General features: G+C 31.8%; 1 protein-coding gene across 1 annotated transcript; it reads right to left on the bottom strand.

Annotated features, from left to right (window-relative positions):
- LOC140444467 (uncharacterized) lies at positions 1-26,495 on the bottom strand. Its single transcript, XM_072536223.1, has 4 exons — positions 26,432-26,495; positions 11,257-11,806; positions 193-275; positions 1-98 (listed from the first exon to the last, which is right to left on the bottom strand). Exons 1-4 carry the CDS (start codon positions 26,493-26,495, stop codon positions 1-3), a joined length of 795 nt encoding a protein of 264 aa, XP_072392324.1.
- Positions 26,496-27,260: the final 765 nt, after the last annotated feature.

The following is a 27,260-nucleotide window of genomic DNA, read 5'->3' as shown; positions in this document are numbered from 1 at the left end:
CTATTCTTGTTCACTGGAAAATATAGGATTACGACCTAGTTGTGCTGTACAAGCATTGTTGGCATTTAGTCTATCTTTTAATGTAGAATATGGGATACCTGAAAAAAGAACATTAGAAAATGGATTAAAAAATAGAAATCCTATATTACCAAACTCTCTTGCACTTTGCCTTTTTCCCTTTCCGTTTCTTACTGCATTTATAGCTTCCTGAAGTTGTTCTGCACTCCAAGTTGCCTTTTTCCGAGAATTCACCGTTGCCTTTGGCATTCTTTATCCTAAATTAAAAATGTATAAATTAATGTTTAATATCGCTCACTGGAGGTAATACCGCCCAAGAAGTGTTCTTACTTCTTTAAGGAATCATTGGAACACTATCCAACCAAACTCCCCCGTTTCCTGGGACGTATTTGCAGAGCTTTTGCAATTAGGGTTTGACACTAATTTTTTGGTTTTCAATGATAAATATTACTTACAAATTTTTGGTACACCAATGGGTTCATCCATATCTTCCATCCTTGTTAACTTTGTCCTTGATGACTTGATATCTGAATGTTTGGGTCTTATAGATTTCCATATCCCTTTTGTTAAACGGTATGTTGATGACCTTTTGTTAGTCTTACCCATTGACAAAGTAGAGTCTACCTTATCGATTTTTAATGATTTTGATGCTCACTTACAGTTTACTTATGAACTTGAGGATCCTTCTAACAATAGTATTCCTTTCTTAGACATGCGTGTCTTTAAAAATAATGACAATACACTAACTAAAAGTTGGTACAGGAAACCTATGGCTAGTAATAGGTTCCTTAACTATCATTCTTGCCATCCTTTCAAATACAATATAAATCTTATAAAAGCACTCAGCTGTAGGCTACATAGGTTAACACATCCTGATAACAAAAGGGATTCTCTTTTGTTACTCAGAAGTATACTATCTGACAATTCTTACCCTACATCTCTCATAAATAAATACCTTTTTTCAACAAGTTTTGGGTCTTCTATTGATGATTTACCTAATGGCGATCAACTTAGAATGATTTCTAATAATATTATGAACAACAATACTCTACTTTCTCCTAACATTGCAACTTCCACCACCCATTACTCTTCACTACCCTATTTCCCATATGTTACTGAAAAGCATATTAAATTGTACAAACAGAACAATATCCCGGTTAAGATTGCTATCAATAATTCTAAGACTGTCAGGAACTTGTTTTCTAAAATTAAAACACCTCTTTCCTTTTTGGAACAAGTGAATGTAGTCTATCACATACCCTGTTCTGAATGTGATGCATGTTATATTGGTCAAACTGGCCGTTCCCTTAAAGGACGCCTTACTTCACATCGTAGTGACATTAAACTTTCTAAACATACTTGTGCCCTTGCAGAACATGCAATCAACACCAAACATACTGTGAATTTTGATGATGTTAGAATTCTCTGTAGAGAACGTAACCTTAATAAGAGACAGTTTATGGAGATGTGTTATATTTTGAAACAACCTAATGCATTAAATAAGAGAACTGATATCAGCAACTTAAGCCAAATTTACCATGCACTAATACTACAAAATTGATTCTTCCGTATTCTACTTTTAAATAATTGGTTTCTTCTTCAACTTCTTTTATTATATCATAACATTTATGTTGGCATCTACAAAACTTTTCCTTCAATCTCACCATCTGATTGTCAGTTCTGACATTCGAACTTTCAAATACTTTATTTTGCATGATATGATCATGACAGTCAAGATCCCTAGCCTTGCCGTTGTTAATATAACATTTCAAAATTGACAATTACATTTTTTTGATAGATTTTAATCAATGTTTTCAAAAGTTAAATTATAAAACAAATTAATATAAAATTACTTAAATTGGGAATCTTCCGGCATTCTGTGTTGTTGCTGATTTATTTAGTAAATTAATATTTGATGTGTCTTCACCATAATAATATCTTAATGCTACAGATCTTTTAAAGGTAAGATCGTTTACTTAATTGTTTTTTATATTAGATGTATCGCTAATACCATTCTTTTAGATGAACTGATGATGCCCATTGAACAGTGGGCGAAACGTATTCAATAAAAAGAGAAAGTAGCACAACTCTTTTCTTTTTTTATCTCCAAATTGACCGAAAATATCCCATTCACTTACGAGTGCACATTGTTACACATTATATATATATATATATATATATATATATATATATATATATATATATATATATATATATATATATATATATATATATATAAATATCTATATATATATATATATATATATATATATATATATATATATATATAGATATATATATATATATATATATAGATATATATATATATATATATATATATATATATATATATATCTATATATATATATATATATATATATATCTATATATATATATATATATATATATATATATACATATATATATATATATATATATATATATATATATATATATATATATATATATATATATATATCATACTATCATTTTCGTATCGATACATTATGCTTTTACCATCAATTTAGCATCGTCTTGCAAAGTAGCATCTGTATATCCACGCTACTTTACAAGACCTTAATAACTTTTTTCCTGTACTTGTTACAAGAATTTTAACCATCTCATTGATTAGAGTGTTGATACCGTGTTGATATTTTAAAATATCCGCTTTCTCTTTTTATCCCTTACTGAGTTATACAAGTTTATTCCAGAAAATGTTTGAGTCTAAAATTATGGTACAGTGAAAATATTATATATATTTAGTTCAGAATTTAGTACTTAGTAATTTAGTATTTAGTACGATACCTCAAATGATAGAATTTAACTAATAGAATACAATGAGATAGAAATCAAATACAGCAAAATATTAAAAGGGCCTTAGTTACGTATCTTCGTTTTTATTAGCCCAATCGTGACGTACAGTACCTCAAATGATAGGATTTAACCAATCGAATTACACAGTAGTACACATTAGAACAACTGATAGAGAAGAAAATGGCAAAAGGTAGACCGGTCCATCTGGCCTTTGTTGATCTAAAGAAAGCATATGACTCAATACCTAGAGTCAAATTATGGGAAGCAATGAATGATCTCGGAATCCGACAAACACTAATAAAAGCAGTTAAAGCACTATACAAAGAAAACAAAGTAGCTATTAAATGTGGAAATAAAGCCTACAATCCATTTAAGACGACAAAAGGACTTCTACAAGGCTGTGCTACGTCCCCTACCCTGTTTAAAATATTCTTGGAAAAGACACTCAAACCATGGAGGAGAAAGTGCGAAGGAATGGGCATACCAGTAAGAGACGAATACCTATACACCTTAAGTTTTGCCGACGATCAAGTAGTCATCGCACAAGATGAAGAAGATCTCAGCTTTATGCTCAGAAAACTAGAAGAAGAATATAAAAACAACGGAATGGAAATAAACTTAGAGAAAACCGAATACCTAACAACAGAAAACAAGGATATGAGAAACCTAGAGATAGACGAGGGAAGACAAATAAATGGAACAGATAAATTCAAGTATTTAGGAACCATAATATCGAACCAGGGAACAACAGAAGAAGATATAAACAACAGACTGAGACAAACAAGAAACTGTATAAGACAACTAAACTCAGTGTTGTGGGATAAGAACATTACGATAAAGACAAAAAAGAGAATATATAACACCCTGACAAGAAGTATCCTGACATATGGGTCCGAAAACTGGACAATAAACAAGAGAAATAGAGGTAGAATAAGAGCAGTAGAAATGGAGTTCCTGAGGAGAAGCTGTAGACTTACAAAAAGAGACAGAATTGAAAACGCAGAGATTAAGCGGAGAATGGGAGTGCAATCAGACATAATCGACTATATAGAGGAGAAGAGACTATCCTGGTACGGCCACGTCAGAAGAGCGGACAGAGGACGCTAGATAAACAAAATCACAGAATGGAGCCCGATTGAAAGAAGAAAGAGAGGAAGACCCCGAAGGTCATTCAGAGATGAAATCGACGAGGCTATGGAGAAAAGAACCCTGCGAGATGGAGACTGGAATGACAGGGAAAATTGGAGAAAACGGTTGAGTGAAGGAAGACAGTGAAAACTGTTTAAATCCTTAGTAGTAGTAGAATACAATAAGATAGAAAAATAAAATACATCAGCTTATCAAAAGGGCCTTAGTTATGTATCTGCGGTCCTATTAGTCCAATCGTGACGTACAGTACCTCAAATGGTAACATTTAACCAATAGAATACTACGACGTAGAAATCAAATACATCAACACGTCACAAGGACCTTAGGTATATATCTTTGCTCCTATATATGTTATGTCAAAAGAGCCTTAGTTGCGTATCTCGGGTCCTATAGGTCTAATCAGGATATATGGAGCCTAAAATGATAGGATTTAACGAAGATAATACGATAGTAGAGAGAAATTCAACATGGCTGCATCTAATAACACCTTAAACTGGCAGCAATAAAACGAATTTACGCACAGAGGTATGTGGCATATTACGTGACAGGATTTAGCGAATACCATACGATTACGTCATACATCTCTTTGCATACGTCCACTTTTAGTTAACTACTTAGTATGTATTCAGTACTTAGCTTTACGGTGTTGAGGCATGGACTCTTAAACAAAAGAATGTTACAAATCTTGAAAGCTTTGAGATGTGGTGCTACTGCCGTATACTAAAAATAAGTTGAGTGGATAAAATTACAAATGAAGGGGTAATACGTAGAATACATAACGATCCAGAAGTTATACTGAATATAAAAAAGAGAAAACTTAAACACTTTGGCCACCTGATGAGTTAGTGATGAGTGAATTATTCAAAACAGCAGTAAATAAAATTAGAATCGCCCTAATGATATCCAATCTCCGATAGGAGAGGCACTCAAAGAAGAAAATATGAAAGACTCGAAAAATCTCCAACGTTCACTGTTAAACATATTCCTCCCGTTCACTGCACACATTTACTGCTCCTTGACGCTGTGACGAGAATGAGATAGGATTTAACAAATAAAATGACAGAAAACTAAACAAGACAGTGTGTCAAACGTGGAATGCGTCGTAGAACGTGAAATAGCGTCAAATTATATGATGGCCATAGACGTTTCTTTAATACCCAGCAAACGACTCGCTTTGTAAAGTTACATAGGCGGGATTTGTGCGAGAAAAAGTCGATCATTCGTTTTATAATCCAAAGGGGACCATAAAATATTCAACGTTAAAATGTGACATAATGTAACGTTATGACAAATCTTTTTTCTCCCGCACGGGTGCATGCCTGTGTACCTATGCAAGGGGAGTCGTGCATAACCTTTAAGTTGATCGTAATACATAACTGCAACAACAAGTATGTTGACGGTTTGGGTTAGTATATACAGTGCATTCCGTACGTTTTTTAAACATGATTAGGAAATTGTTGACTGGAGGCTATTAAAAAAGTTCTTAAAATTTTTGCGGGTCACCCTCTTTTCTGTAAATGGAATGAATATTGTTATCCGTTTAATTTTTTCCCCAGTTGAATAATTCCTGCTGGTATTTGGTCTAAGCTTACTTCTTTTCCCCATTTAAGCTGTTTCATAGCTAATTCTACTTCCTCTTTATAGTACCCTCAAAACAGTTGTTTCAGATATCTTTATCGCGTTTCCTTTTTTTATGCATGAATATGCTGCCGTTTTCATCTTTTACTATTTCATATGGAGCTACACGATTAACAATTCCAAATCAAGAAAACACAAGTAACACTCCAAATTATATTATACAACTAATAGTCGAAAAATGAAGAGCAAGAGTTAGATGACCAAGAAGCCGAAATCTTAATGACGAACACAAATATAATCGACTAATCAGACAATTAAGATCAGCGCTACATGACGCACGCAATGCCACATTTGAATACTACATTAGTACATTGTCTAAAGAAGATCATTCAGTATGGATACCAGCAAAAACACTTAAAGAGACCTGAACAACACAACCCACAAATTAAGAAAGATGACGTTAGTTGAGGAAGATCAGACCAGGAAAAAATGTCAACATTTTCAGAATACCAGATAATAATAATCAAGCAACAGAACACTGAAAACTTTTGTTTTTAACTGTACGCCCGTCGTGAATGACATACCATTTTTTAAATAACACTTAAAATTGCACTTTTTTAGTGTATTTATTTCATGTTTCAAGATAATTCTTTTAGGAATATATTTATTTATAACATACGGTCTTATGGTCTTATTACGGCTTTCAGATTATACGACATAAATGTATCTTGTACCGCACTGCTAATTAAGAATTATGTTTGTAATGCGATAAGAGGTCCGGATATATGAGACACCAGTGACTCATGCCGCACTGATAAAAATCCGACAGGAATCTGCATTTCTATAAAAAAAATAGATTAATTTGTTTTGTGTATTAATTTAGTTTAGGTCGAACAAGAGTTGCAGCAAAAGATTTTTCTAAATATAGAGTGTAAACCATATTTCCAATGCTTTATGAAAGAGAACCAGTTTATAATATTCTGGACGACGTAATAACACCTTATTTTAGAATATTGATCGATGAATTGAAATCATTGTTCAAGAAACGAATTATTCATGTGCAGATGTTTTACTCTAAAAACATGTAAAACTAAAATCTCGATTAAAAAAGTTGCAACCAGTTACTCTCGATGAAATTTAACCCCATTATTGATTTTACGAGTGATAAAATGGGTCGACAAAAGACCAGTTTTAATCCTTGCAACATTTAAACATAATAGTTGTATCTTGGTTTAATCAAATAAAAAGAAAAATTATACACAAGTACTAAAACCACAAATTATTCTCGATTATAACTTGGTGAAAAAGAGTGTTGATTTTAGTGATCAAGTGGCTTCTTACCAAAGCCCAATACGCAAAATTCTGAAGTGGTACCGGAAAGTGGCAATGGAATTAATATTAAATACCGCAGTAGTCAATGCTTAGTTGCTAAATAATAGAAAACGTAAAAAAAGCGACAACCTATCCTTGAGTTCAAACTGGAGTTCGCGAAGGCATTTACAAATAAAGAAATGTTGTAACCCTCATGACCAGTTACACCCAAAAATACCATCTAAGGCAAAGCGATGTAGATAATACAAAGAGAAGAAAGTGTACAAGATGTTACAAAGTTTTAAGAAGAAGCATGACTAGTAGAAAGGCCGATAGAAAAGTTAAAAAAGTTAAAACATACTCTGAAGAATGTGATGGCAAAACTGAAATATATCTAGTGTGCTTCAATGAAGCACATTAAAAAACAATTTTACTTATACAGGAACTATTATTGAGTAAAAACATATTGTGGCTCAAGTGGCCTTATAGTATTGGAAGTCGTAAGTTGATAGTTTCCAGTAGAACGTTTTTATTGTTAATTACCTCCGTAAAAGTGAGTTATAGTATTTATAAAGAAATGGATGTAAATAATATGCCTTCGACATCTAAAAAAGGTAGATGTGAACATAAACGTAGATTGACCACTGCTGAATTATAATCATTGTTAGAAGCATCGGGCGAGGACGATGTGGATTAAATGAATGGTGGAAGTGACTGACAAAACACTTGCACAAAGTCGTTCAGAAAAATCGAGGATTGCGTTTTTGAAAGAGACAACACAAACAGAATTTAAGACTTTTCTCGAGCTTATGTTCCATATGGGGACGATTAAAATGAACCGTCTGCATGACTACTGGAAAAGTATAGGTAACTATAATAGTGTTGACTTGACTAGACAATTGTTCATAGCCCATATGAAGAAATAACCGAATCCTCACTTGTCAAAGAAACTAAAAAAACGTTAAGTGGTCTAAAAACTAAAAAGTCCCTTATTCAAACTAGTTTTTAATAAAAAATTTAATAATATGTTAAAAGTTTTTTTAATATACCCTAAAACTGAAAGCGCAAAGAATCGATTGCAAGTTACAAAATACTTATAGAGTCATACGAGTTTGGACAAGTACAGTTATTTAAATATTCGCTTTCTGTGATAAACAAATTGAATAAATTGTAAAATATTTTTTGATCTGCTTGATATTTAGCACACTTTAATAACTCATCAATTGCCATGATTTCAAGTAGCTATATTATCTGTTGTTAGTCAAAAAACAAAGTTATTAACATTTATAAATTACTACAAACATATAATATCTTAGAGTTTATGGTTTGTTGGAATTATCTCAATTATTTGTGTATTTAAATTTGGTATTTCTCTACATAGAAAACTTTTTATGGTCTAAAACTTTTATTTAAATTATTTTTCTTTAGAATTTATACAAAACGTTTTATAAGCAAAATTTTTTTTTGCCTTTTAAGATTGTTTAAAAAAACAAAGCAAAATGAACTGTACGTCTTTACGAATTTGTCGTCGGCTACCCCTCATACTATTTAGAATTTAAATTTCTGTAAGATTTTTTAAAACTATTTAGCGAGGTTCCGTTAACTACTTTCTTATGGCATGGTCAAAGTCAAATATTATTTTTTTATGTGATTATGCCACAATTATTGGTCGATATTGAGATAAAAATTACATTTTTAATTAACTAATATTTAACGATACGATTTCCAATATTTAACCTTGTTTATTGTACAAATTATGTAAAAATGTGTATATACATTTTGTACAAAAAACGTTTTTTGAGAACGATTTCCTGAATTGAAATCAAAATGTTAAACATTAAATAATTAAAAATGTGATTCTCATCCCAATCACAACCAATATTTTTGACCTAATCCCATAAAAATCTAATATTTATCTTAAACTATTCACTGATAGCCGATTAAACTGCTTGGAAATTGAAATATGTAAAATATTCCTCTACACAACTCTCTGGGAAAAAATATCTAAATTGAATAAATATAACAACTGAACGTTGATATAAAAAAACTAGTTGGTTGACCCCAGCCGGTCGGCAGGTAGTTTCAATGTCTTCATTTGAACTTGACCCAAAACCGATCGATATTTTTATGTTTTCAAATATTATTTAAGTATTAACACTGGCAACATCTATTGGCTTTAAAATGATACCAAATACAGTAATTTTACCTCCCAATGTTAAAATGATGGTTTGATGTAAAAAATTTAATTTATAAAAAAATCGGATTACTGAAAAACCGACAACGGTGCCAAGCCTACAAAGGTGCACTAAACGAACATACACGACTTATAAATAGAAAATGATAGCATTTCTTGGTGATGCTAAATGACTGCAACGTGAAAAGAGCTTAAAACGATAGTGGGATGTATATATATATATATATATATATATATATATATATATATATATATATATATATATATATATGTGGTTTCAGTTGTTTTCCGGGTTTGACTCCGCGTTAAATATTTTTGGTTTTTAGAAAAACCATTGTTTTGACGACGTTTCGGCAAGGTCACACTTGCCATTGTCAAGTCAGATTCTGTTTCGTCTTGATGTTACAGGCGAACTGATTTCTCGGTCGCTGCACGCTGAGTTTAAATATCTTGTTGCGCTTCTTGTCATTGGTCCTGTGCGCAGAGTGGGCGTGGTCTTCTTCGCTATTTTAATTTTTACGTTTTTCTGCAGAATTGTTTTCCACGTATTTGGGAGTCTTTGGGCATCATCTCTGGTGTTTAAATTTTTCGGATGTTTTTCGATCTCTATGGCTTCTCTGATTACACGTTTGGCCTTATTTTCGATGTTGGCTAGCATTGTTGTTCCATTTAAGTCTATTTTATGTCCTGTGTTTATGACATGTTGTGCTAGGGATGAAGTTTTTTCTTTTCTTTCGATGGCGTTTCGATGTTCTTCGCGTCTAACCTGTATCCTTCGATTTGTTTGTCCGATGTACGATTTATCGCAGTCTTCACACGGGATCCTGTATACGCCTTGATTTTCTAATGCAACTTTTGTTTTTGCTGATGGTAATATGGTTGCTATTTTTCTGTCGGTGTTAAAAATAGTTTCTATTTTGTTTTTTCTTAGAACTCTGCTGATTTTGTCTGTCGTACCCTTTATATAGGGCAGGATAGTTTTACCGACTGGTTTTTCTTCTTTTTCTGGATCTTTGCTGTTGTTTCGGGATTTATGTGCTTTTTCAATCATGAACATGGAGAAACCATTTTTTCTTAGACTTGTTTTGACTTTGTGCATTTCTTCATTCTTATGGTCCTCATCTGCCAGTTTCTCAGATCTTGTTATTAAGGTTTTTATTACCGAATTTAATTGTGCAGGATGATGGTGTGAGTCTGCGTGTAAGTACCTGTCAGTATGGGTTGGTTTTCGGTATACTGTATGTCCTATGCTTCCATCTTCTTTCTTAATAACTAACACATCTAGGAATGGAAGTTGTTGGTTATTCTCCCGTTCCATGGTAAACTGTATTTTTGGATGGATATTGTTAATGTGTTGTAGAAATTTATTAAGTTTCTCTTCTCCGTGCGTCCAGATAATAAATGTGTCGTCAACATACCTAAGCCACAGTTTGGGTTTATGCTCTGCTGTTTCTATTGCTTTTGATTCCATATCTTGCATAAAAAGGTTGGCTATTACGGGGGACAGTGGTGAACCCATCGGTGCTCCTTCGACTTGTTTGTACCTCTGGTCCTTGTAGATGAAGTAGGTGTTGTTTAAGCAATGCCTCGTTAAGTTTAGTGTATCCTGTGGTATTGGATATTTTCTATGTATAATTTCTAATGTTTCTTCTACTGGGACATTGGTGAATAATGAGATTACATCAAAGCTCACTAATAAGTGTTCAGGTTCCAGAATAACGTCCTTGATACGGTCGATAAAGTGGCTTGCGTTCTTGACGTAAGAATCCGCTTCCTCCGCATATGGTTGTAGCTGGTCAGCCAGAAATTTTGCCAGTGATTGTAACGGTGATCCAATAGAGCTGACTATTGGTCGTAATGGTAGCTCTGCCTTATGTACTTTAGGTAAACCGTACAGTTTTGGACATCTTGACGACTTTTCTCGTGGAATAAGCTGGAACTGTTGTTCTTTCTTGATGTTTGACGCTTGTATTTTGGCTTTCGTTGTTTTCTCCAGATACGTTGTTGGGTCTGTTGCGATTTTTTGATATGCACTATCGTTTAGAATGTTTTTTATTTTTGTGTCGTAGTCTTCAATGTTCATTATGACAGTAGCGTTACCCTTGTCAGCTGGAAGAACGATAATGTCTTTGTTTTGTTGTATATTCTTCAAGGCTTTCTTTTCTTCGTAAGTTAGATTCTTTTTCGGAGGCTTGGCTGTTCTTAATATTTGTGATACGTCTTGTCTAATAATCTCGGCTGTTTCTGATGGTAATTTAGTGATAGTCGTTTCCACTTCGCTAATGATGTTTTCGATGGGAATACGTGTCGGTGCAATAGCAAAATTAAACCCTTTGGAAAGGACACTATTTGTAGCTTCATCCAAAGTAAGATTTGAGAAATTGTAGACTAAATTACTGGATTCTGTTGTTGGTAGTTCCTTATTCTTTGGTCGTTGTTGTAGTATCAATTTCTCAAACTTTTTGATTTGTTTTTTCTTGGTGAGATCAGCATCTGTCTCCGATCGAAAGTTTGTGAGTTTGTCGAAGATGTTCCACATAATCGGATGTACTTTGTTACTTAGTGTGAGATATAGCTTTAGCAACTCTGAATTTACTTTATCGATGTCTCGTCTGGAATCTTGAATTGCTTCTCTAGTAAGTGCTAGACTTGCCCTTTTTAAAATATTCTTAGTTTTATGGTTGTTTTTGTGGAAACTTAACTTCATACAAGTGGGTATTATGGCTTCATCGCGGCAGCGTTCTAAAAAGGTTAGGTTACAAAGTAACTTACCTCGCTTTGACCGTAGTTTTTCATATCGTCTAAGGTCTCGTAGAATTTCCTCCCCGTAGAGGTTAATTATATTGAATTTGAACTATTTTTAACACCGACAGAAAAATAGCAACCATATTACCATCAGCAAAAACAAAAGTTGCATTAGAAAATCAAGGCGTATACAGGATCCCGTGTGAAGACTGCGATAAATCGTACATCGGACAAACAAATCGAAGGATACAGGTTAGACGCGAAGAACATCGAAACGCCATCGAAAGAAAAGAAAAAACTTCATCCCTAGCACAACATGTCATAAACACAGGACATAAAATAGACTTAAATGGAACAACAATGCTAGCCAACATCGAAAATAAGGCCAAACGTGTAATCAGAGAAGCCATAGAGATCGAAAAACATCCGAAAAAAATTTAAACACCAGAGATGATGCCCAAAGACTCCCAAATACGTGGAAAACAATTCTGCAGAAAAACGTAAAAATTAAAATAGCGAAGAAGACCACGCCCACTCTGCGCACAGGACCAATGACAAGAAGCGCAACAAGATATTTAAACTCAGCGTGCAGCGACCGAGAAATCAGTTCGCCTGTAACATCAAGACGAAACAGAATCTGACTTGACAATGGCAAGTGTGACCTTGCCGAAACGTCGTCAAAACAATGGTTTTTCTAAAAACCAAAAATATTTAACGCGGAGTCAAACCCGGAAAACAACTGAAACCACATATAGCTCCCGCGGAAATTTCAAATTCAATATAATTAACCTCTACGGGGAGGAAATTCTACGAGACCTTAGACGATATGAAAAACTACGGTCAAAGCGAGGTAAGTTACTTTGTAACCTAACCTTTTTAGAACGCTGCCGCGATGAAGCCATAATACCCACTTGTATGAAGTTAAGTTTCCACAAAAACAACCATAAAACTAAGAATATTTTAAAAAGGGCAAGTCTAGCACTTACTAGAGAAGCAATTCAAGATTCCAGACGAGACATCGATAAAGTAAATTCAGAGTTGCTAAAGCTATATCTCACACTAAGTAACAAAGTACATCCGATTATGTGGAACATCTTCGACAAACTCACAAACTTTCGATCGGAGACAGATGCTGATCTCACCAAGAAAAAACAAATCAAAAAGTTTGAGAAATTGATACTACAACAACGACCAAAGAATAAGGAACTACCAACAACAGAATCCAGTAATTTAGTCTACAATTTCTCAAATCTTACTTTGGATGAAGCTACAAATAGTGTCCTTTCCAAAGGGTTTAATTTTGCTATTGCACCGACACGTATTCCCATCGAAAACATCATTAGCGAAGTGGAAACGACTATCACTAAATTACCATCAGAAACAGCCGAGATTATTAGACAAGACGTATCACAAATATTAAGAACAGCCAAGCCTCCGAAAAAGAATCTAACTTACGAAGAAAAGAAAGCCTTGAAGAATATACAACAAAACAAAGACATTATCGTTCTTCCAGCTGACAAGGGTAACGCTACTGTCATAATGAACATTGAAGACTACGACACAAAAATAAAAAACATTCTAAACGATAGTGCATATCAAAAAATCGCAACAGACCCAACAACGTATCTGGAGAAAACAACGAAAGCCAAAATACAAGCGTCAAACATCAAGAAAGAACAACAGTTCCAGCTTATTCCACGAGAAAAGTCGTCAAGATGTCCAAAACTGTACGGTTTACCTAAAGTACATAAGGCAGAGCTACCATTACGACCAATAGTCAGCTCTATTGGATCACCGTTACAATCACTGGCAAAATTTCTGGCTGACCAGCTACAACCATATGCGGAGGAAGCGGATTCTTACGTCAAGAACGCAAGCCACTTTATCGACCGTATCAAGGACGTTATTCTGGAACCTGAACACTTATTAGTGAGCTTTGATGTAATCTCATTATTCACCAATGTCCCAGTAGAAGAAACATTAGAAATTATACATAGAAAATATCCAATACCACAGGATACACTAAACTTAACGAGGCATTGCTTAAACAACACCTACTTCATCTACAAGGACCAGAGGTACAAACAAGTCGAAGGAGCACCGATGGGTTCACCACTGTCCCCCGTAATAGCCAACCTTTTTATGCAAGATATGGAATCAAAAGCAATAGAAACAGCAGAGCATAAACCCAAACTGTGGCTTAGGTATGTTGACGACACATTTATTATCTGGACGCACGGAGAAGAGAAACTTAATAAATTTCTACAACACATTAACAATATCCATCCAAAAATACAGTTTACCATGGAACGGGAGAATAACCAACAACTTCCATTCCTAGATGTGTTAGTTATTAAGAAAGAAGATGGAAGCATAGGACATACAGTATACCGAAAACCAACCCATACTGACAGGTACTTACACGCAGACTCACACCATCATCCTGCACAATTAAATTCGGTAATAAAAACCTTAATAACAAGATCTGAGAAACTGGCAGATGAGGACCATAAGAATGAAGAAATGCACAAAGTCAAAACAAGTCTAAGAAAAAATGGTTTCTCCATGTTCATGATTGAAAAAGCACATAAATCCCGAAACAACAGCAAAGATCCAGAAAAAGAAGAAAAACCAGTCGGTAAAACTATCCTGCCCTATATAAAGGGTACGACAGACAAAATCAGCAGAGTTCTAAGAAAAAACAAAATAGAAACTATTTTTAACACCGACAGAAAAATAGCAACCATATTACCATCAGCAAAAACAAAAGTTGCATTAGAAAATCAAGGCGTATACAGGATCCCGTGTGAAGACTGCGATAAATCGTACATCGGACAAACAAATCGAAGGATACAGGTTAGACGCGAAGAACATCGAAACGCCATCGAAAGAAAAGAAAAAACTTCATCCCTAGCACAACATGTCATAAACACAGGACATAAAATAGACTTAAATGGAACAACAATGCTAGCCAACATCGAAAATAAGGCCAAACGTGTAATCAGAGAAGCCATAGAGATCGAAAAACATCCGAAAAATTTAAACACCAGAGATGATGCCCAAAGACTCCCAAATACGTGGAAAACAATTCTGCAGAAAAACGTAAAAATTAAAATAGCGAAGAAGACCACGCCCACTCTGCGCACAGGACCAATGACAAGAAGCGCAACAAGATATTTAAACTCAGCGTGCAGCGACCGAGAAATCAGTTCGCCTGTAACATCAAGACGAAACAGAATCTGACTTGACAATGGCAAGTGTGACCTTGCCGAAACGTCGTCAAAACAATGGTTTTTCTAAAAACCAAAAATATTTAACGCGGAGTCAAACCCGGAAAACAACTGAAACCACATATAGCTCCCGCGGAAATTTCAAATTCAATATATATATATATATATATATATATATATATATATATATATATTGTGTTATTTGTGAATGATGTTTTAATGAGCAATGAGTGTTTTTTAATAATATATATATATATATATATATATATATATATATATATATATATATATATATATATATATATATATATATATATATATATATATATATATATATATATATCTAGGGTTTTTATCGCTGTTCTCAAAGAATTAGTTTGTAAGCACTTTTTGAAATTATCTTTATTATATCTATTATGAAACACACATATATATTTAACATGGCCAATGTAAATATCTCTAAATTGAAATTCTTATGAAACTAATTAAACTATATAGACAATGTAAATTTTAAACAAACTATCTTTAAAATTGAAATTGTTATGACACTAACTAAATTATATTACAAAATTTTCTACCTTTCTGTCACTGAATGCCTAAATAAAACTGTTTTCCACTATATAGATTTTAATCACCACTCAATGTCTTCGTTCTCAGCTTCGGTTATCCTTGTTTTTGTGAAATTACTTTTTCCAATTATCAGCTTCCACCAATTTAAAATATTTTTCTTCTTAATAGCATTTATATTTATTCTTCCTTTTAATACACCAATATCCAATCACCATATAACTATTATAATTTCATTTCTACTAATCTCCAATCATAATATCATTTTTAATTTGTTCCAATCTCCAACCAATATTCTTCTAATATACTTTCCAATACTATCAAATTTTAATACTGAATCACTGATTATTGCATACTTAATACTTTCTTCCTAATTCTGACTGATTAATCTTGAACTTACTGAAGAACTGACTTCACTAAATGTAACTAACTGTGTCTGTCTTCTTACTAACTAACTGTCTGACCTTACACTGACTTCATAGTAACTGTCTGGCCGACCGACTGACCTCATAGTAACTGTCCTACTAATTGTGTGTAATATAACCTAGATATATTACTTCTTTTTGAAAAAATGTACATTTTTCTTGATTTATTTTTAGTCCAACTTTGTCTAATCTGTTGATAATAATTTTTAGGTGTTTGTCATGATCTTCAGCCGTTTTAGAAAAAATTAATATATCATCATATATTAGACCAAGGAGTGTGTGGTCACCTGTTACAAGCAAGTAGGTTTAAAAGTGCTCTCTCGGAAAAATTGTGAATTTGGGTATGTACACTTTATATTTAAATTAAAAATCTGGCAGACGCTATACATATAGATGCAAAGAAGAGTTGGAGACAAAGGCGGTCCAGAAATATAATTCAATTCATATAATTAAGAGAAAAGTTTAAAATTATTGTTTAAAGTTAAACTAAAAGTTTTAGTATTATCAACTTTAACATATTAACTTTTTATATTGTATTTTTTTTGTGCCAAACAGTAATTACGGTGCGCTACAACAAAAGTGTCCACACACTAAAATCGACGGCAAAGTGGCGTTGGTGAATAAATATCGTTTTAATTTTCGGCTGTAAGAAAACTCGGAAAACGGGACTTACAACGAAAAGTAACTCGGTAGAAGTGACCCACATATAAACACCGATAAGGGTCGGAGATTCGACGGGTTGACTGGTCGACGACTCTTTTCGCGGTGTAGGACAGGGAAGGAGATAAACAGCGAAATAACAAGAAAAGGCCAAGGAAAATATTGCAAGAATGGACAGCGACGAATACTCTACAGATGAAGGAAGAAAAAGAAAAGGAGAAAATATAGATTTTTTTGTAAACAGCAAAAAAACACCAAGAACTCCTACAAAACGCCAAACAACTGAATCTGAGAAATTAGACCAGTTATTAATAATGATGAAAGAAATGAACACAACTCAAAAAGATATGAAGCAAGAACAGAAAGAAATAAAAACTGAAATAAGAGAAATTAAAGACCAACAAAACAAAACAAACGAAGCTCTACTAAAACTGACAGTAGAAAACGAACAATTAAAAAAAGAAAATCAGGATATAAGAAAAGAGAATTCAGAAATAAGGAGAGAGTTACAAGAAATGAAAAAAGCAGTCGAAATAATCGAAAAAAATAGAAGAAAAAACAACATTGTAATAAATGGTCTAAAAATGGATACAAATGAACCAAGCAGCCTTAAAGAAAGAATAAAAGGACTTTTTAATAAACATCTTCAAATTGATATTACACCTACAACAGTAAAAAAAATAGGCGAGAATACATGCGTAATAAAACTAAGAAATGAAGAGGAAAAACACGAGATTGTGGCAAAAAAATATAAACTAAAAAACGTTGTAGGAGAGAAAGTATTCATCAATGATGACTTGACTATAGAAGAGAAAGAAAAGCAGAAACACCTAAGAAATTTTGCAAAAAACGAAAAAGAGAAAGGCAAAGACGTCAAAATTGGTTACAACAAGGTGTTAGTAAACCAAGAAGAATGGAGATGGAACAAAATAAAAAAGGAACTGGAAAAACATCCAAAAAACTAAAAAACTACACCCACAAGAGGAACATTGATAATGACCAAAGCAACGGAAAGGATCTGACAATGACGACCAGGGCGACGAATAGGAATAACGATAGGAAAAAGCACGATGCAAAGGTAAACAAGGATGAGAATAGAAAGAAGATGAAATATATACCGCAGAAAAAAGGAGAGATAAAAATGGGAACATGGAACGTAAGAAGCATCAATGGAAAAGAGGTAGAACTTGTAGAAGAAATGATCAGACAAAAAATAGAAATATTAGGAATAACGGAAACGAAAATGAAAGAAAGAGGTTTTAAGAAAATACACAAAGGATATTGGTTATTTTGGGTAGGAGCTGATGCAAAGGAGAGAGCAAAAGAAGGCGTAGGGATAATAATTGCACCGAATAGACTACAATACGTTATAGAAGAAACATATGTTAACCAGAGAATATTATCGCTGAAAATGAAACTGATAGACGAGGAAATATGGACAATAATAACAGCCTACGGAGTAAATGAAGATGCAAAAAAGGAAGAGAAGGATAAATTTTTCGAGGAGCTCCAAATGCAAATTGACAATGGGGAAGAAAATATAATTGTAATGGGAAATCTAAACGGTAGAGTCGGAAATAATAACAATGGAATTGAGGAATACATGGGAAAAGAAGGAGAAGAAATACTAAACAAAAATGGTGAAAGAATAATAGAAATATGTATGGAGAATAAACTTGTTATAACAAATACAAAATTTAAATATAAAAAAGTGCACAAATACACGAGAGTACAAGAAAGTAGAAATGAAAAATCAATCATAGATTACTTTTTGGTAAGTAGCAACAAATGGAAAAGAGTACAAGACACGAAAGTCAAAAGAGGCTCTGAGATTGGCAGTGATCATCATCTAGTAATAATGCGGGAAACTTGCGGGAAGACAAAAATAGCAAATAATAGCATGAGGAGAACTGAATGGTGGACGGACGAAATACGAAGGAAAGTAAAGAACAAAAAAGAAAAATGGAAGAGATATCTAAGTACAAAGCGCCCTGAAGATTATGAGGCATATAAAGAAAAAAGAAAAGAGGTTAAAATAGCTGTGAAAGCAGAAAAAGAAAGGTCATGGGAAAAGTTTGGACTAAAAATGACAAATAATTATAGAGAAAACCAAAAACTCTTCTATGGCGCATTAAAACAGCTCAGACAAAAGAAAGAACACATGATGCCGAATATAAAAGACAAGAATGGAAAGGTAATAACAGAAGAAAACCAAATAATGGAAAGATGGAGAGAACATTTCAAAGAACTAACTCATACAGACGTAGACAACATAGTGGAGATACAAGAAATTAATGAAGAACAAAAAGTAGAACCCATAACAACAGAGGAACTAGAAAAGGCAATTGAAAGAGTTAAATTGGGCAAAGCACCAGGCAAGGATGATATCACCCCGGAAATGATAAAATTCATGGGAATAGAGGGAGTGGACAGCATGAAAGAACTAATGAATGATATCATAAAGAGAGCAGAAATACCACAGGACTGGAAGAAAGACATTATACTACCAATACACAAAAAGGGCGACAAGAGAAACTGTAATAATTACCGAGGTATTACTATATCAAGTATTCCTGGGAAGGTATTCGCAAGAATAATAGAAACAAGAATAAAAACCCAAATAGAACCAACTATGGAAGATACACAATGTGGATTCAGGAAGGACAGAAGCACGCAAGACCACATATTCACAATAAGACAAATAAGTGAGAAAGTAATCAATAAAAATAGAGAAATACATATATGCTTTATTGATCTGGAAAAGGCGTTTGACAGAATACAAAGAAAGGACGTATGGAGGACATTAAAGGAAAGAGGAGTTGACAGGATAACAATTGATGTAATAAAGGATATGTACAATAATAATACAAATACGGTGAGAACCAACAACGAGGAATCCGAAGAATTTACTACAAGTCAAGGCGTCAAACAGGGATGCGTGTTGAGCCCACTGCTGTTCTCAGTGGTACTGGATGAAGCAATAAAGAAAGCCAAGAGAAGAATGAGAAAACTAACATTAGGATACTGGCAAATGAAACAGACTCAACTATCAGAGCTTCTATTTGCAGACGACATGGTTTTGATAGCAGAAAACAGAGAAGACCTACAGAACAACCTTGAAATCCTAGAAGAAGAACTGTCAAACATAAATATGAAAATAAATACAGAGAAAACAAAAACAATGATAATTTCAAATAAGAGAAAGACACACGTAATACAATTAAACGGAAAACAACTAGAACAAGTGGAACATTTTAAATACCTAGGAGCAATAATTGAATCAAACGGTAAACAAGACATGGAAATAAATGAGAGAATGGGACGAACAGGAAGCTTATTTAACACTATGAAAACAACATTTTTGGGGAAAAAAGAAATACCGGAGAAGGTAAAAACGGCAGTCGTTAAATCAGTAGTTAGACCTACAATCATCTATAATAGCGAGTCATGGACATTGACAGGAAGACAAAAATCTCGAGTCAATGCTATGGAAATGAGGTTCCTGAGGAAAATAGCAAACAGAAAGAGGACAGACAAAATACGAAACGAAACAATCAGACAAAACCTAAAACTAGAACCAATAAACGAAAAAATAGTAGAGGGGCAACTAAGATGGTTCGGGCACGTGTGTAGAATGTCGAATGAAAGATTAACAAAACGAGTGTTTGAAACGAGAATGCAAGGGAAAAACAAACGAGGAAGACCAAGAGTTAGGTGGGTAGACGAAATCAGAAAAGAAGTTGAGAAGAAAGGATTGACATGGGAAAGTGCACGAAATCTAACACAAGACCGGATAGCATGGAGACAACAGTGCAAATCTTAACCCCACCAGCCTTACACCTAACGGTAGAAAGGCTTAGGACTAAGTAAGTAAGTAAGTAAATAATATATCATCAATGAAGTGAATTACAAAATGTTCATATTGATCCAGAATATCATGAAGACATCTACATAGAGCACTGCAAGATGATTGAACTCCAAATGGTACTACTTTGAATTGATATACTACTCCATCTATCTGAAATCCTGTATACTGTCTACTTTTTCTTTCTAGAGGTATTAACCAGAAACTATGCTGTAAATCGATTTTAGTGAAAAATGACATTCTTGTAGTTCTTCCTAGTATTCCATCTTCTAACATATTATTAATTGTTTTGTTTACTTCTTCTTTGTATTTATATGGTATTGGGTATGATTTTGTTTTAAAATCTTTTTCTTCTTTAACTTTTATACTATGGACATAATTTTGTGCAATTCTATTTTCTTTATTGACAAGTCCCTTGTGTTGCTGCAATATGGAAATGACTATTGATTTATATTCTTCAGGGCAATTTAAAACTTTTATTATATCTTCTTCTTTACAAATAAAATTATTCTTCATTATGTACTCATTATTCCTTGCTTCCAATTTTACGCACTCCACCTCGTAGGCATCCATCTGCTTAAAATTTCCATTCCTTAATTATTCACTACAATTATTCTTTACATTCTTTTGGGACATTTCCCTATCATCATAATACATTTCTTCTTCATAAACATCATTATTTTCTTTTAATAATATCCTATCAACTCTTATTCCTTCTTCCACCTCATCTTTCTGCATAAATTTATTTATTTGCCCTTCCAAAGTTACCATTTTTTCTTCAAAATCTATCTTTACTTTCTTTTTTTCCAATTCAGCATTTCCCATTAATATATCAACACATAAATCCTTGACAATAAATCCTTGCATATTAATTTCTTTATTAAGAATATTAATTTTAAAATTGGCTAGTTTAATAATTTCACCCAACTTCTTATTATTTGCACCAACAATTTTAATTTTTGGAATCTTTATTATATCTGATAGTTTTAGTGTATTAAAAATAAAATTCTCCGAGACTAAAGTACTTTCTGAACCAGTATCTATCATAACCTTAATCATGATATTTTTGGCCATAGCATTTATATAAATTAAATTAATAGATTCAATAATTTTATCTTCATCTAAAGAAATAAATTCAGAAGTTTTTCATAATAGCAATGGCCCAACTTGTAATTCAGAAAGTTTACTGAACAAAATTTTGATTGTTCGAATTGCCGGATTGTGTCTGACCACTTGGATCTAATGTCCTATGTCTTTCCCTACTATGACTTCTACTCACATTTTCTTGCCTTGTACTGTTTCGTTCCCTGTCTTCGCAGCTTCTATTCCTTCGTACACAATTTACCTGTCTGTTGTAATTAGGTCGATTTCTTCTTTTGTTAAAATCTTGTCTAATATTATTAGTATTGTTATTAAGATGTTGTCTATTATAACTAGTATTGTTATTAAGATTCTGTGTATTTTAATTATTGTTATTATTATTAAAATTTTGTAAATTATCACCATATTTTGTATTATTGTATGATTGTCTATATTGTTGATAATTATTCTTATTATATTGAAAGTTATTATTGTTTTTTCTGTTATTACTAGTCATATTAGCTCTTTGTATTCTTTGAATAAAATTAATAAAACTCTCTATTGTTTGAATATTTTGTACAGTTACTGTTTGCACAACATCAGCATCAAAATGTCTAGATACATTTAAGACTGTTTCATCCTGTCTAAGTGGTGGTTCCAAATATTTTGCAACCGTTATCAGTTTCAATGCACAATCTACCATATTTGATCTCAAAATTGTGATTATACCTACTTTCCAAAATCTAGAAGTTCCCTAAATTTAGCTTGCTCTAATTCACCCCAAGAATAATTTAAAAATTTATTTTCAAATGTTTGAAAATTATCCAAATCATTTTCAATACTGGCAAACCAAGTTGCCGCATTATCAATTAGTGTCATTCTTATATAATCTTCAATATCATTAATATTATTCACTAATCTTAATTTATGTTTTAAACTATTTATGTATACTCTAGCAGATTTTTTATATTACCAGAGAATTTAATCCCAGTCTCATTTGTTAAATTTAAATAAGGTCTCCCTATGTCTCTCATTTGTGAAATATCATCTATTCTCTGTTCCACATTTCTTATTTGATTACTATTTATTTGGATATTTTGTTGTATATCGTCTAATTTTTCTTCTGTATTTCTCCTGTCTTCGTTAATTTTTACTTCTAGGTTACATTTCTGCAACTCTATTTTCTGTTCCATATCTATCTTATTATCTTGAATAATTCTATTTACTTCTGTCCTTTCATTTTCTATCCTTTTCTTGTAGTCATTCCGTATATTTTTTATTTCATTTGCTACTTTTTTCTCTGCAGCTTCAAGTTTTTTATCCATTTGTTTTTCTATTTGTTTTACAATTTTATTATTATATTCTATTTTCTTTTTCTAATTTTCTATAATTCTCTTCCAATTTCTGTTCCATTTTTTTCATGTCTTCTTTGATTTCTTTTGAATTCTCTTCCATTTTTTTCATGTCTTCTTTGATTTGTTTTGAATTCTCTTCCATTGTCTTGTTCATCTGCATCATTAATGATATCAAAGCTGCCATATTGACATTTTCCTCTCTTTCTGGATTCATTTCTGCAGTATCTTGTGGAACTTGAACTAAAATCTCCTCTTGTAGAGGTTGTATTTCTACTTCCACATCTTCTTCATTCTTTTTGCTTCTTGTACCTTTTTTTCCTTGAGACATTTTGAGACTTTACTTGTTTAAATATAATTAAAAATAAAATCTATGATTGTTTTCTTTCTAATGAAAATTAATTTAATTATATGAGAGCACTTATCTTCCCAAACTAATTCTTTTAAATAGAGAGCCACCGCGGTGGGCGCCAAATTGTGATGATGTATTATTTGTGAATGACGTTTTAATGAGCAATGAGTGTTTTTTAATAATATATATATATATATATATATATATATATATATATATATATATATATATATATAGGGTTTTTATCGCGGTTCTCAAAGAATTAGTTTGTAAGCACTTTTTGAAATTATCTTTATTATATCTATTATGAAACACACATATATATTTAACATAGCCAATGTAAATTTAAAATAAACTATCTTTCAATTGAAATTCTTATGAAACTAATTAAACTATATAGACAATGTAAATTTTAAACAAACTATTTTTAAAATTGAAATTGTTATGATACTAACTAAATTATATTAACAAAATTTTGTACCTTTCTGTCACTGAATGCCTAAATGAAACTGTTCTCCACTATATAGATTTTAATCACCACTCAATGTCTTCGTTCTCAGCTTCGGTTATCCTTGTTTTTGTGAAATTACTTTTTCCAATTATCAGCTTCCACCAATTTAAAATATTTTTCTTCTTAATAGCATTTAAATTATTCTTCCTTTTAATACACCAATATCCAATCACCATATAACTATTATAATTTCATTTTTACTAATCTCCAATCATAATATTATTTTTAATTTGTTCCAATCTCCAACCAATATTCTTCTAATATACTTTCCAATAAAAAAAGTATATTTTCGATTATGTCCATTTCACAGACATAATCATTCGCGAAGGTTCTACCGTAAACAAAGGTTAAATTCTGTGTTCTAGAGAATTCTTTACTTTTCTATCGAGAATTTTATTGACATTTAGGCTTTTCAGATCAGAATATAAACTTATATGTAAATTAAACAACCTAAATCAATAAACTATACTATTTCAAATCCGTAACTATATGTAAACTAAACATCTCAAACCAATAAATAACCCCACTTCTACATTCGCAACCATCACTTAAATGTCACTTTCAGAGTATATTTGGCTGCCTATGCACATGGCTCACTTAAATATATCATAATTATTAAAAAAAAAATTTTACACTTATTATATGCTAATTTATTAAGAATGCCCTCATATAAATAATTTTTATAATATTCCCTAGTATATAACTTATTAAAATAACCAAATACTTTTTATATCTAATATTATCTAGTATATAACTTATAAATTATTTTTAAACAATATCCTCTTAATACATATATATATATATATATATATATATATATATATATATATATATATATATATTGTTATGATGTGTTGTTTGTGAATGATGAGCAATGAGTATTTTTAATAATATAGGGTTTTTATCGCAGTTCTCAAAGAATTAGTTTGTAAGTACTTTTTTAAATTATCTTTATTATAACTATTACGAAACACACATATATATCTAACCTAGCCAATGTAAATTTAAAATAAACTATCTTTAAATTGATATTCTTATAAAACTAATTAAATTCTATAGACAATGTAAAATTTAAACAAACTATCTTCAAAATTGAAATTGTTATGACACTAACTAAATTATATTAACAAAATTTTGTACCTTTCTTTCACTGAATGCCTAAATGAACTGTTTTCCACTATATAAATTCTAATCACCACTGAATGTCTTCGTACTTCGGTTATCCTTGTTTTTGTGAAATTACTTTTTCCAATTATCAGCTTCTACCAATTTAAGATATATTTTTCTTCACCAGCATTTATAAACCACCAAGCAAACCAGCAAAACAGCATTTATCTTTATTCTTCTTTTCAATATACCAATATCCAATTATTATAAGTTGATTTATACTAATATCCAATCATAATATAATTTTAATTTCTTCCAATATCCATCCAATATTCTTCTAATATACTTTTTTAATCTTCAATAATTATTTGTGTATAATTATGAATGTGCATTAAAATATATGCATAATTTTTAATCTTCATTTAACTCACTATATCACAATTGGACTATTTGTAACTGATTGACTAACTGAATGGACTGGACCTACTTTCTTACTAAACTGCCTGACTTACTGACTTAAAACTGCCATCTTGAATCCAAATCCCGGGTATTTATATCTTTTTGGATGTTCCAGAACCATCTGGTAAGAGATCATGTTCGATTTAGTTCTATTTCTTCTATATGGATGTTCTCGAAAAAAGTGTCTGTTCGATCCACCGACATAATCATTATTCCAGAATGTTCCAACATAAACAAAGGTCAAATTCTGCATTCTGGAGAATTCGTTAATGTTCTATTGATAATTTTGTTGACATTTAGGCTTTTCAGATCAGAATAAACATTTAAATCATTAAATATATATAAATTAAACATTTTAAACTAACATTATTATTATAACCCCACTTTATATTTCCAATTATTTCCTAAAATGTCACTTGGAGAGTATGTATAGTTGGTTGTCTAGTCACATGGCTCACTTAAATATATCTACCACATTATATTTACTAAAATACAACTTTTTACAATTATTATATGCTAATTTCTTAAAAATGCCCTCACATAAATATATTTTTATAAAATTCTCTAGTATATAACTTATTAATTATTTTCTATAAACCCCAATCGTATCAATATATATATATATATATATATATATATATATATATATATATATATATATATATATATATATATATATATATATATATAAGAGGACCGGTCACTAATTAATAAAAAAATCAATAAATTAATTATAAAAATAAGTTACTTACAAATTATTTTCGAGCACGTAAATATTATAGCCGCATCATACAAAACACGTTTATCTCTGTCAAACAACTAAACGTGCTTATGGCTGGCGATATTGTTGCTCGCTTCTCTTGATAGTATCGTGACGTCACTTCAACGTTGTCAAAAGGTTCGTTCCAAGACGCCACATTTGTACGATCCCATGAACCGTTACGAAATCGATTGGACTGTTTTAATGCGCAGAATCGAACTTAAATGGTTTTATTTCGATTCAGAATCGATTACCGGAACTTAACCCTCTTGGAACGTGTTTGTGTACCATTTTAAGTTCGAGTTGCGCCGGAGCCATTTTCACTAGGAGTGCCACGAGGATCTGTTGATATTGATTTACAGCTGTGCTTTAATATTAAAATTAAAATTTAAATTTTTAAACAAAATAAAAAGAATAATGGATTTAAATAATGGTAAGTGAATATCATATAAGGTAATTTTACTAATTGGGTCATCATATTACAAAACAAACTGCAACTTATCTTAGTTATTTTCTACTCATAAATTAAACTTTGTTGCAATGTACATTAGATGCAATTAATTTATTCGCGTGTTTTATTAAACTCACGGTAAACTCATCTTTATATCCAAATAATTTTTCAAAATTATAACAGAAATATTTTATATTTAAAATTATTTTGGAGTGTGAGACAATATGCTGTCTGATCTGGATCACAGACCACTAATAACTAGACATTTCACGCAGGTAGCTCAAGGTCAAACTAAACTAAATGTCATTTGTAGTACCGATACAAATCTTAAGATGTCGCTATACTCTGTCTATAGCTCGATGGTCTATAGTCTATACTCTGCAGTTTAGGTTTAGAGCCAAACTAAAAATTAGAATTGTCAATTGCAAATTGTCAGTAATTGATTAGCGTCAATATAATCAGATTTCAGATGGTTATTATTCGTCTAAATTGTTTGATTTAATGGTTATTATTGCAAAAAAAAACTAAACTTGGTTTAATATATCTGGGTTATTGTTAGCATCAACTTCAAATTAGTTTGTGTTTTAAATGTTCCTGGACTTCAAATAGTATTTTGCAGATTAATAATAATT

This window comes from Diabrotica undecimpunctata, chromosome 6 (assembly GCF_040954645.1).
Source record: "Diabrotica undecimpunctata isolate CICGRU chromosome 6, icDiaUnde3, whole genome shotgun sequence".
In the NCBI taxonomy this organism is placed as follows: Eukaryota; Metazoa; Arthropoda; class Insecta; order Coleoptera; family Chrysomelidae; genus Diabrotica; species Diabrotica undecimpunctata.
Note: the sequence above shows the minus strand (reverse complement) of the source record. Positions and strands in the feature narration are given on the sequence as shown.